The sequence below is a fragment of the Mustela nigripes genome, chromosome 8 (assembly GCF_022355385.1).
Source record: "Mustela nigripes isolate SB6536 chromosome 8, MUSNIG.SB6536, whole genome shotgun sequence".
Taxonomy (NCBI): Eukaryota; Metazoa; Chordata; class Mammalia; order Carnivora; family Mustelidae; genus Mustela; species Mustela nigripes.
This window is the reverse complement of record NC_081564.1, coordinates 67,383,422-67,396,865: the sequence shown is the minus strand read 5'-3', so window position 1 is coordinate 67,396,865 and position 13,444 is coordinate 67,383,422. Positions and strand designations below refer to the sequence as shown.

The window sequence follows — 13,444 nt, the reverse complement described above, 5'->3', positions numbered from 1 at the left end:
CCTTTGTTCCTTTGTCAGACTTTGAGCTTCTGCCCATGTTTTTTTGTTCTCTCTTCTTCAGATTGTAAAATTTCTGTGTCCATATGTTCAAAGTCACTGAATCTCTCATTTCCATTCTTCTGTGAGGCCCATTCAGTGGATTTTTTATTTCAGATACCTTTCAGTTTTAGAATTTCCATTTTGGGGGAAAAAAAAGGGAATTTCCATTTTGATTTTTTTTTAACAGTTTCTGTTTCTTTACTGAGATGGCCTATCCTTTGTTATAAGCTTACTTTGCTTTATATCCTTGAGCATAGTTAGAAAATCCTTGTCTGCTAATTCTAACATTTGGGTCATCTTGGGGTTAGTCTCTGTTGACTGTCTTTTAAGAATTATTCATGTTAAGAAAAATAAAATAAATAAAATTTAAAAAATCATATTTTCTTGGCTCTTCATATGTGCATTAATTTTAGATCGTAGCATGAACGTTGCATATGAAACATTGCAGAGCCCGATTCTGTTATGTTCTTCCAAAGCCTGTTAATTTATTGATTGGTTGGTTGGCTGTTTAATTTGCAGGCAGTTAATTCAGCTGAACTTGGAATCGGTAAACTGTTTCCCTGGGAGCGGACAACAGCTCAAATCTCAGTTCAGTTCTGTTAGCCTTAGCTAAGGTGTTTGTAGATCATGGTTACAGGGCCAGCCAAATACTTAAGCGGAGTTCGTGTGTATGATTTGGGCTCTTGCCTGTGGTCCTTTCCTTTCCCACTTTCATTCTTATTTACCAGTGGCTGTGACTGCCATGAACTCAGTTCTCTGAGTCTTTAAGCCAGTAAGACTGAGTTTCTGAGTTCTAGCCATTCACGTAATGTGGACTCTTTGCCTTAAAGTCAGAGGCTATAAATAAATTGAACACTCACCCTGTACTGTTCCATTCTTCCACATCTCCTCCATACCTGTCTAGTTTCGTTCATTTTCCAAGGCTGTCAAGTAGTCATTTTTCTATACCATCATTGTTATTTGCAGGAGAGGTGATCAGATAGGAGCCATGATGACAATCAGGCTGTAATTAAATGAGGAAGAAGACATAGGAAGGGGAAAGAAAACCGAAATAAAATACCAGTATAAAAATAGGTAAAATATTAAAGCCAGGAGGTTTATTTATTTTTTTAGATTTTATTTATTTATGATAGAGCGATAACACAAGCATGGGGGAGTTGGAGAGGGAGAAGCAGGCTCTGCACTGAGCAGGGAGCCCAATATGGGGCTCGATCCCTGGGATCGAGACCTAAGCCAAAGGCAGGCACTTAACTCAGCCACCCAGGCACCCCAGGCAAGGAAGTTTAGAGGACATTGGCAGAAATTGAGGAAGGTATAGTGCCACAGAGAAACCCATCTATCAGAACAAAAGATCTGTAATGCACTGAAGTAATATTTATGGGCTTGTAAATATCTGAATATTGTATCTGTAAAGATTAATTGGTTCTCTTCTAAATTACAATTGCATTTTAGGAGTAGCATTCTTTTATCTTTTAATGTTTGGGGGTTTAAGATTTTTAAAAATTAGAGTGCATGAGCAGGGGGAGGAACAGAGGGGGAGAGAGAGAGAAAGAATCTCTAGCAGACTCTGAGTAGCTCCATAGCCACTCAGGGCTTCATGTCAGGACCCTGAGATTCTGACCTGAGCCAAAATCAAGAGTCAGATGCTTAACCACCTGATGCCTAACCTAACTGACTGAGCCATCCAGGTGCCTCTCCTAAAATTCTTTTAGACTGTGAGTTTCTCAAAGTAGGGATGAAAGGAGAAGCTGAAGTTTTTTGTTTTCTTTGGTTCTGGGAGGTTTTTTTTGTTTCTGTTTTTTGGGTTTTTTTAGGATAGGTTGAGTTTGTTCCACAAAAGAGATAGCCTCCACTAACGTAATCAGGAGAATTGTACTTAAATACCAAGCGTGGTATAATATTTGTATGGTCTCAATTACAGGTTAATATCTTGACACAAACCCATTGTTAAAAGTCCCATCATTTCTTGGCAGGACATGGAAATGTGAGCTCAGATTGTTTTGGGAGAAGCCTATGTATGCAAAGCACCAAGCATGAGGTCCACCCCATACTGAGTGCCTCCTGTATGCACTTTACTTTTGACCTGCAGGATTGTTAGGAAGATTAGATAATGAAAAGTGATAAAATGTCTCATGCTTAGTTGGTGCCTAATAAATGTTAGTGGGATGAAACGGACTATATTGTGTGCTGCTTCCCAATGTGCAAGTTTTGCCTCATACAGCTCTAGTGAGTATCACTCCCATCATCGGAGACTTCTGTAGCCTTTTTCGGTGGAGGTGGCGGTAGAGTGCCTCAGTTAGGAGCGATTTTTATTTATTTGCATAGGGACATCTGTTGAACTAATAGTGATACCATAATTTTTTACTCTTAATTTACATTACTGTGTGTATAGATAATTTCCTCTATATTCTTTGTGGTTGGATCAGGAAATCTTGTTGTATTCTAAGAGACATGTTTTAACAGGATATTGGCAAACTAGAGTGTCTTCAGAAGAAAGCAACCAGAAATGATGTCAAAGAAGTTTTGTAAGAATGCCTTTTATTTACTTAAGAGATGGGAGGTGTTACAGGTTAGCTGACTTTAGATCTGGAGGGGCTCTCTGTGTAAAAGATAGTCCACTTTGTAAAAGGTAATGAATGGTTCATATTATTTGAAATTTGTATTTTAGTCATCCTATGGCTCCAAAGTTAAAGGCATATGTAGTTCACATTCAAAACATTATCAATTCTAGAAACAGTTTTTCTTTCCTTTTTTTTTTTTCCTGTAGAAATAGACTTGGGATACATTTGGGTAAGCTGGTAGATGGAAGACTGGGTAAGCTGACTTAGCTATGTAGGAGGAAAAAATCATACTTTAGGTTGTCCATTCATAGGCACACTGCTTCACATAGTGGAGTATGCCTTACTGTAAATTTTCTAGCAGAGGAATTTTTGTCTCTTGTGTCGGGAATTTTCTGTGGGGTGAGTGGTTGGCCTCAAACCTCAAGAGAACTTTTAATTTGGAGATTCTTTGAGTCTGTGACTAGGAAATATACTTCAGCACATCGAAGAAGCATTGTTTTTGTTTTTGTTTTATTTTTTATTTTTTAAAGATTTTTTATTTTACTTACTTGACACAGAGAGAGAGATCACAAGTAGGCAGAGAAGCAAGCAGAGAGCCCAATGCGGGGCTGGATCTCAGGACCCTGAGACCATGACCTGAGCCGAAGGCAGAGTAAGCTTAACCCATTGAGCCACCCAGGTGCCCCTGTGTTTGGTTTTTGGTTTTTTTTTTTTTAAGATTTTATTTGTTGGAGCTAGAGAGCACAAGCAGAGGGAGCGGCAGGCAGAGGGAGAAGCAGCTCCCTACTGAGCAGGGAGCTTAATGTCATCCCCAGACCCTGGGATGATGACCTGATCCAAAGGCAGATACATAACCAATTGGGCATCCAGCTGTCCCAGCGTTTGTTTTATTTATTTTTTTTATTTTTATTTTTTAAAAATATTTTATTTATTTGATAGAGAGAGGGAGAGAGCTTATAAGCTGGGGAAAGGGGGAGCAGGAACTGGAGAGGGAGAAGCAAGCTCCCCGCTGAGCACGGAGCCCAGTGCAGGGCTGGATCCCAGGAATCCCCGGGATCATGACCTGAGTCAAAGGCAAAGACAGACGCTTAACCTACTGGGCTACCCAGACACCCCAGTATTTTAGTTTTAAACAAATGCTTCTAGCTTTGTAGCTCACCGGAGGACAAGAATGTTGTCTACCAGGATGGATTTATGTTGCAGCGTGCAGTTCTGGGGGCCAGCATGTAGGTACTGCTCCAGCTGATACCCCTTCCTTAAAAGATTGCTTCTGTGAGTGGGACTTGTTCCATGTACTGTTCTGGGACAAAAATTGTCTAAGTTCTAATTGAAAGCAGTACCTAGTACTAGGTTTCATAGTGAGATTATTTAAAGCATGTTCGGGACACTGAGGAATCTGTCTCTGCTTACAGGTGTGTTCATTGTTGCCGCTAAGCGAACCCCTTTTGGAGCATACGGAGGTCTTCTGAAGGACTTCACGGCTACCGACTTGACTGAATTTGCTGCCAAGGCTGCCTTGTCTGCGGGCAAGGTCTCACCTGAGACCATTGACAGTGTCATTGTAGGCAATGTCATCCAGGTCAGTAGGGCAGAAGGGAGGTCGGTATTCATTCTTGTTGCTTCGTGTTATTAAGAAGATAACTTAATATGTCTTAATAGTGAACTAGTTAATAGTTAAATGTATTTATGATTTAAGTAATCCTTGACTCTAGAAGTGATGGCATACATCAAAGCCACCATATAATCTAGAAGCTCTATATCTATCCCATTGGAGTTACATTTCATTGCTTCTCTGTCAGATTCATTTCCTTGACTTATCTAAAGTTAGTTGGCTCTCTCTGTTTACCAACTAAGAAGGGTAGAAAACCTGGTCAGTGTAAGACATCCCCTATAATTTCTTAACCAGCAGGACCTTGGTCAGTATTTGTTACGGAAATAAGAAACTCCTTTACCTTCTATATTGCTATGTTGAGGTCAACAAAATAGATCACATCATTTCATAGATAATGAAAGCTGTATATTTCTTTGAAGTATTGCCAAAGAGATGGGGCTTCCTTCTTCCTCCTGGCCCTTGGCTTAACAGAAGCTCCATGCAGAGTGCATTGCCACTGCAAGTTCCTTGTCACTGTTCTGCTGGCTCAGAAAGTGGTTGTTCCATACTAGGAGGGACAGGCCGAGAAGACTGGAGGCTGCTGCCACCACCTCCACCACGTGCTCAGCTCTTGGGGCAGGGATAAGGCTCCAGAACGGGTGTGCAATTATTTCCACCCCCCACCTCTGCTCCGGAGCCATGACTCATAGAGATTTCGCTTCTAGCAACAACCAGTTTTGTTTGCAGTGGAGTCTGAAGGGCTTCATTCATTTTTTTTTCTTCAGTGACACTTTTCCTTTAATAATTTTTGTCCTTTTCTGCTTTCCAAATGAGCTCTCAGTTACAAAATATCAAACCGCTCAAAAATTCCAGCTGTTGACACACTATGGTGAAGCTCACAAGTAAGGATAGGTGGCAGCGGTATGTGACAAGAGGTGGGAAGTGACTGAAGCGGTGCTTACAGATGTTAATGAGAAGCTGAAACTATGCAGCAGGTTGTGCCGTGATGGCAGCACAGCTTAGACCAGTCACTGCCTTGGGGTGTGGCATCAGCGTGTTTGGGTTCAGAGTCTACGTGGCAAAACGATTTCTTCCAGTTAAGAGTTCCTGGCTTGCACCAGTCACAGGATGGCCAAAGGGCACCAGACCCGTCTATTAGCTTTTCAGAAATGCTGCCGTAGACTTCACAGACGTCCTAGGAGACCTCGGGAGCTCTGCACTTCAGCGACACCGTGCCGTGTGGGTTTCCTGGCTGGATACATAGCTTAGCCAAACTCCAGATGCCATTATTGAGCTTCAAGGATTGGTACAGCATGTCCTCCCCTTCCACATTCCTCTTGGCAAGGCAGTAAACATTGCTGTTTTGCAGTTTGCTGGAAACTGTCAGTATTTAATGGACAGTCCTTAATCTGAAACTGAAGTTCTTTTTCACTGGGAATGGCCTTCCACTTGCAAGGAAGACCTGGCGCACCATTTTGAAATCTTCTACAGAGCGCACCCTGAGTGGGGTGAGAAGCTGAAGGAGAAGACAAACATTGTTTTTCACAGCCACCTGCAGTTACTCAGAGGTTCCATCTTCGTGACAGGACCTAAGGTGTTCAGAGGCAGGGAGACATCCACACGCTGCTTTGGCATCTGTGGTGTGTGGTTGGCCAGAGGAGTGCTGGGGATGACCCCAAAGCTGCTCTTGTTTAACTGGATTGCAAAGTCTGTCATGTGCTGCAAAGCATTGTTGGTGAAGTTCATTTCCGTGTAGGTGTGCCCTTGGCAGTGAGTAAATGTCCTGGAAATCTCCAGACCATTATTTTTTACTGCAGGCAGCCAGACAGCCTTAGGCACCACCCATCCAGCAGGTCCCATGCCTGTCCCATGGAGAGTGCTGACACGTCATTCAGACCAGTGCTGACCCCAGTGGGAGCAGGTGGAGGAGCGAAGGTTACAGGCCCTGAGGATGGGATGAAAGACCGTCTCGCCGGCCCATCTAGTCCTCCTCCAGGGAGATCTGCTGCTCCCATCTGTATGGAGGACACCTGAAGCACATTGACTGGGAGACTGAGGTCAAGGTTTAGAAGGTCTAGAAGGTCACCTTGAGAGGGGCTAACCTTAGGCTGTTCCAAGATCGTGGCAGTGGTGGTGCCAAAGGCTGTCATCGACATCAGTGCTCCCATGATGTATTGGCTCATGTTTGCGACGGATTCCATGACTTCCTTCTACAAAAGCATTGGGAGGCTTATGGTACACCAAGGTCCAAAGACTGGTGTGGCAGATGAGCTCATCCAGCAGAGCTAGCACAATAAGATCTGTCTCAGGGTCAGTGGCTTCTCACACAAGATGACTAATTTGCCTGTGACAGGGTCTGTTGAGAGAAGACACCAGTAAATATATAGCCCTGGTCTCGAAGGTCAGGTTTATCAGAATCCCGTGTTGTCAAACTCAAGACTTGTTGTAGCAGTTCCTGTGTTTCTGGTGTTTGCTTGAGAAGCAGCTTCGCTGTGGCAGTAAGCAGAGTGAGCTGCACCTGGGCTCATCAGGAAAACCCTCTGGGAAGCTCTTCAGTAACTCATCTCTGCCCCGATCCAAATCATAGCTGCTCGTGGGTCTGCTTCATCCAGCGAGAGTGGCACTGGTACTTTCGTACTTGTTGGAGTGTTTGTGTAAGATGTCCCTGATGGCAGCAGTTACCTCTTGGACCACCTTTGGTTTCCTTTGGTCCAGGTGAGGTCCCCAGTGTGTGCTTCCGCAGTGTGCTCTGTGGATCACTGCACTTCAATGGCACTATGCCTGCGGCGATTTTGAACAGCAAAATCTCCAACAAAAAGCACAAAAATGCAAAAAACGTTGCAATAAATAGATCACAAAAAGGAGATTTGTTTTTGTTTGTTTTTAAGATTTTATTTACTTCAGAGAGAGAGTGTAAGAGCAGGAGGGAAGGGGGAGGGGCTGACAGAGACGCAGACTCCCTGCTGAGCAGGGAGCCTACACAGGAGGCTCAGTCCCAGGACCCTGGGATCATGATCTGAACGGAAGGCAGACATTCAATGGACTGAGCCACTCAGGCGCCCTAAAAGGTCACTTGTTTATAGCATGAGAGCTAAAACAAGAAGGCTGAGTGTCCCTTTGTTCATCTCAGCTAGGAAAGTATATATTATTTTAGGCGACTAAATTTTCTCAGTGTTCCTCCAACCTGCCCATAATCTGGAAATAACCACAGAAGTGCTGGAGGTATTACTTTTGGGGTTACAAATAAATTTTTTTTAAAGATTTTATTTATTCATTTGACAGATCTCAAGTAGGCAGAGAGAGAGGAATGGAAGCAGGCTCCCCACTGAGCAGAGAGCCCAATTCGGGGCTCGATCCCAGGACCCTGGGATCATGACCTGAGCTGAAGGCAGAGGCTTTAACCCACTGAGCCACCCAGGTGCCCATACAAAGAAATTTTTAACACGTAGGTGAATTCGCGAGTATAGAATCTACGAATAATGGGAATCGACTAAGTAATGTTCTGAGAGGTTTTAAAGGCACTAAAGTATTCTGTCCTTAGCAGTTCTCATATATGAGAAGAATTACGTGAGTTACGGAGGTCAAAAAGGTATAATCTTCCAGTTCTAAGTCAGTCGGTCAGTCTTGGGGCTGTAACGAAACAGCATGATGACTATAGTTAATAATACTGTACCGGGCATTTGAAAGGTGCTAATAAGTATTAAAAGTCCTTGATGGGAGAAACAGGAACAAAGGCTGTGTTTTGCTGCCGCTGTAGTCTCCAGACAGAATTCCTGAGGTAGGGATTCTAACACCCCTCCCGCCCCATCAAGGACGGGTTAGTACTTTACCACTGCAGCTTTGTTCTTGTTCCTGTTACTTGCCGCTGATCTTTCCGCCGATAAGAGAGCAGTCATCTTTCAGACGCCACTTACATACACCTGAAAGGTCTCGAGACTCATGTTTTACTAGACAAAAGTAAAGAACCTTATCTAAGCAGCAGCCAGCCCCTCAAGGTCCTGGATAGGCTCTGCTTCCAAATTCCATAGGGACTTACGCTGTCTGTAACCCCCACTAACTACAAGGTATGTAATCACTCACAGCCCCAGTGCAGCTCTTCCTGCCTATGGGTCCTGTCCCTGTGCTTAAATAAAAGTACCTTTTTGCACCAGAAGTGTCTCAAGAATTCTGACCATTTGCTCCCAGCCTCACATCAGTCCTCAAAAAAATTTTTTTGTTTAACTATATAATGTGGTTTTGGAAGATAGGTGAGCTTTGGTGGGGCGAGGTCCAGAGTCTGCAGCCAAGAAAGAAGTCTTGACATCTTCAGTGCAAAATGGTGGTTTTATTAAAGCACTGGGACAGGACCTGTGGGCAGAGTCTTGAGGAATTATATAGGTTATTATATAGGGGAAGTTGGGAAAAGTAAGGAAAAGGAAAGTTTCAAAAGGGTTTTCATGTTAAAGAAGACCTACCTGTAAGACAGAGACCTTGCCATTCTCAAGTTAAGGTGGTTTTTCCCTCTGGCAAGGCATTAATGTTAACATAATTGGGAGATTACTGGAAGAATGTCCCACATGTCCCACCCCAGAGTGGGGGTTAGGGGGAGGTTGCCCTGTGTCAGCTTATGTCTTGTCTTCAGCTAGCCTTCTGCTCTCTCATCATATATGTGATGACAGATATTAACTAGACTTAATTGTGATCATTTGCAGTCTATACAAATACTGAGTCATTACATAGTACACTTGAAACTAATGTTTTATGTCAGTTATACCTCAGTTGAAAAATAAAACAGGAATAGGAACTTTTAAAAAGGGTTAAGTTCCAAGTAAGATTTATGGAATATTGAAAAGTCAGAAGAAACCCTAGAGATTTTATAGAACTCCAGGCCTCTCTTAACACATGAGGAAACCTCCAGGGAAGTTGCAGTGTTGCGGAGTGGTGATCTGTAATAGTCCTGGGCTGGAATGCTCCTGACTTCTGGTTCAATATTCTTCCACCTGTACTAAGCTCTTCCCACAAATCTTGGTGTTAAAAGGGACGTAGAGTCATTTCTTGGGAGCACTTAGAGAATATGTAACAAAAAAAAAAAAAAAGGAAAAATTATCAGTTACTTTCTGGAATACAGTGGCCAAAGTAGAAGATACCTGGTTTCTAAGCATCAGGTAGGACCATATTCAAAATATCCATACAAGTAAGTATGTATGCCATCAGCGAGATCTCCATAAACTATCTTTATTCAGTCAGTTGGTCTAGAATTTAACAACTCAATCGTAACTACTCTACTCTTATTTACAAAGATGGCACTTGGGAATCCATTTGCAGATAACTTCCCATGGGAGGAACTTGAAAGTTAGGTAAACCAAAGTTCACACTGCTAGTGAATGACAGTGTCTAGATTCCAATCCAGATCTGACTCCTGACCTAAAAATAATCTTTGTATTACCTCAGACTACTGCTTGATTTTATAAAACAACCTGTTTTGCCAGTCTGGACATTAGAGTATTATAAGGGAAGTGACTCCCAAAACAGAAAACCCTGGCAAAAGGAATTTTTATATGTTGAAGTAGGCTTAACAGGATCCTGGGCATGGGGCTAAGATTGCCTTTTGCCATTGGGAAACTATTAACATCAAGGCAGCTGAGTTCTTAGAGGACTGTCGGTCTGTTTCAAGGACTTGTCAGTGAGCTGTGAGTAGTAAGGAAATTTAATATTTTTTTCTTCTGCCTTTGTTTCCCACATCAGATGGACCAGTGAGGAACATGTCCAAGTTATTTTAGGAAGTAAAGCAACAAAACGCAAAGCTAAAATTTCCCATCAAGAAGTTCTTCTAGTAGCTTATGGCATGGCTTGTCTTGTGCATTACCACCCCCATGCCCCCTTTAGTGAGGAAGCATGACTTATTCCTCAACAAGTAAGCAATTACCCCTCAATAAGGAACACCTTTGAACACAAGTTTTGAATCACATCTGTCTACCTGTAAAGCTGAGGGATGCCATGTGGCAAATACCCACAAAACCCAAAATAAAGCCTTGAGCAAGGACAAAGATTTGTCCAAAAGTGCCTAGGATGGAAAGCCTGGAAGTCCATAAGACATGAGATACAACGGTGCATCCAAGCCCTGGTTTGTGTTACTGTGTGGGACAACCAGATGGTTTAAACTTCTGTGGCTCAGCCCATTTCTCTGTTTATCCAGACAGAGCTAGCACTGCTGTGTATGGTATCAATTTACTCCTTTGTCCTTTACGATTTATCTAGGCTGAACCCACTCCACCAGGTTTATCTAGGCTGAACCCACTCCACCAGTTTTTTCCCGAAGGCCGAGAACACTGATTGCATCCGTGCAGGCATGAGAAGCTCGTTACACGCTCCCACTCCCACGCCAAGTCTGACACCTTGGGAGTCCGCTTCCAGCTCTGCATTTTATGCCACTATATCTTTTGTATGTGTTTTTTCACAATTTTCCTATCATGCTAAACACAGTACAGTCTCAACACACTGACACCTGGTTCTGGTTACCTGGTAGTATTACTTGTGTGCCATTAATCAGGAGACCAAGGGCACCCGGGTGGTCCAGTGGGTTAAGCGTCTGCCTTTAGCTCAGGTCATGATCCCAGGGTCCTGGATGGAGCCCTGTATCAGGCTCTCCTCGAGCGGTGAGTCTTCATCTCCCTCTGTGCGCACTCTCTCTCAAAATAAATAAAATCTTAAAAAAGAACAAATAAATAAACAGGAGACCAAAACCACAGAACAAATACACAGGTTGGGATTATAGGGTAGGAAACCTATAAAAACACTGAAGTGCAGATTGTAACCAGCTGGTAAATCTGTAGCAGACCACCTGCCATCACTGCTCTTCTGGGACCCCAGAGCCGGGCCAGCACTGTTGCTTTGGAACCTGGGGTCCTTGTTAAACTCTCTCCTCCCTAGGTCAACAGGTCTCAGCCTCAGTTTCACATTATCCCCTGAGTGCTTTTATTTATTTATTTTTTAAATATTTTATTTATTTATTTGACAGAGATTACAAGTAGGCAGAGAGGGAGGGGGAAGCAGGCCTCCCCTGAGCAAAGAGCCCGAGACAGGGCTGGATCCCAGGAGCCTGAGACCATGACGGGAGCTAAAGGTGGAGGCTTAACCCACTGAACCACCCAGGCGCCCCTCCCTGGGTGCTTTTAAAAGTATCTACTGATAGCCTTGCCTTGCTTGTGTTTTTCCGGTTTTATTGGTTTGGTTACGCTAAGCATTCGTACGTCAAGCTGTCCTGGTTTTCCGGTATGCAACAAAGGTTGAAAATTACAGCTTTGGATACTTTCTCTCTCTCTCTCTCTTTTTTTTAAAGATTGTATTTATTTATTTGACAGACTGAGATCACAAGTAGGCAGAGAGGCAGGCAAAAAGAGACGAGGAAGCAGGCTCCATGCTGAGCAAAGAGCCTGACACGGGGCTCGATCCCAGGACCCTGAGATCGTGACCTGAGCTGAAGGCAGAGGCTTAACCCACTGAGCCACCCAGGCACCCCGGATACTTTCTCTTTTAAGGAACATACTATTTTAAGATAGCCCATTTTATTTTTAAACATTTGTAATTGTTACCAATTTCTATCTTCTATTAATACAAGAATTATTTTAACTATAGTAATATAAGGATTTCTCGGACTTTGTGTGTTTAAAAACCAGCAGACCGCATTGTGTTTTTTATTCAAATAATAAACACATGTATTACATAAAATACATGCTATACCTGTATACATTGTGTCCTACCTTAGAGCCATGTAGTTTATTATTTTTGATAGATTGCCAACATTTCTGTGTATTTTGTCCTCCTTGTTGCCAAGATTTATAGAGGACATTCTTTGTCTTCTCCCTCTGTTCCAGAGTTCTTCAGATGCTGCATATTTGGCCCGGCATGTTGGTTTGCGGGTGGGAGTCCCAAAAGAGGTCCCAGCTCTCACTGTTAACAGACTCTGTGGCTCTGGTTTCCAGTCCATTGTGAGTGGATGTCAGGTATGGGAACGTTTTATTACTCCTCTGAAAATAATGCTAAAAGCTGTTGGAGAAAATGCCCCACTTCAGTAGAACACCGTAGGCTTTTGTTTTATAGTGCTTCGTTAGGAAAGGTCAGTATTTGATTTTTCTTGGAAAAGTACACAGGAATACAAGAATCCACAGTTCCTTAAAAGCTGTTCACGGATCTTTGAAGACAAACGAAGTGGAACAAATGAGCCACAAAAGGACAAATACTGTATGATCTCCCTCATATGAGTAGTCAGATTCATAGAGACAGGAAGGAGGATGGTGGTTGCTGGGGCTGGGGGAGGAGAAAAGGAGGAGTTCGTGTTTAACAGGTACTGAGTTCAGCCTGCAGAGCCGAAAAGACGTCTGGAGAGGAGTGGTGGTGGTTGGTCAGACAGCACTGTGAATGCACGTATTGAACTATACACTTAAAATTGGTTACAATGGTAAATTTGAAATTAGGTATATTTTATCACATTTTTTTTTTTTTAAAGCTAATCATGACTCTCACTTTTATCGAGTGCTTCCTGTGTGCCTGACGTATGCTAGATTTACATTCAGTATCTTACTTAGTCTTCACAACCGGTAAGACGGGAACTATCACTATTCCCATTTAACAGACAAGGAAACTGATCAGTAAGGTGACTAAGTTACAGAGACAGAACTTGAACGTAGGCCTGTGAAACACGGAATAAAGACTATAGGCTAGGAAGAAAGTTGGAGGGTTTAGGGGATGGTAAGAAGTGCATTCCTTTTTAAGGGATGGGTACTTGGACAAATACATTTGATCCGTGAGCACAGGGAAAGGGATACAGTGAAATCCAATTTTATTTGTCCAGATCTTCATTTTCTTACAGAATGAAGGACGTGGACATATTGTGATGAATAATTTTCATGTTAATTTATTTCTGAAACAATGTATCTGAAACAGTGGTCCTGATTCTCTCAGCAGTCACTGTGAATACTGGCTTTGGAGGCTTGTTCTTGCTTCTTTTCTGAGAAATGCAAATAGTGGGAGGTGTTAGAAGGAAGAAATGGGTTTCCTTTTCTGATCCTCCTCAGTTAACTCAGTTCTTGTGTGTGGTCTGTTACTTGCAGCAGACTCCTGCATTAATGGGATAAATTCTTCTTCCGCCTTTTTAAAGGATTTATTCTTTATCCTCCGCTGATAATCTATATATTATACCAGGCATTAATATCTCTGCTGATTTTCAGTATTTATTTCCAGGGTAAGAATTATCATTCCTTGCCAAAACATAGGT

At 42.7% G+C, this 13,444-nt stretch overlaps 1 protein-coding gene and 1 pseudogene across 2 annotated transcripts in view; one reads left to right on the top strand and one right to left on the bottom strand.

The window, feature by feature from the left end:
• ACAA2 (acetyl-CoA acyltransferase 2) overlaps positions 1-13,444 on the top strand; it is a 29,966-nt gene that overhangs the window by 2,741 nt on the left and 13,781 nt on the right. For both annotated transcript variants that reach the window (XM_059409634.1, XM_059409633.1), the window contains exons 2-3: positions 4,013-4,179; positions 12,045-12,173. In XM_059409634.1, coding sequence (XP_059265617.1) covers positions 4,013-4,179; positions 12,045-12,173 — 296 coding nt within the window. The remainder of the gene's footprint in view (positions 1-4,012; positions 4,180-12,044; positions 12,174-13,444) is intronic.
• On the bottom strand, positions 4,771-11,941 carry LOC132023732 (AP-2 complex subunit beta-like; annotated as a pseudogene).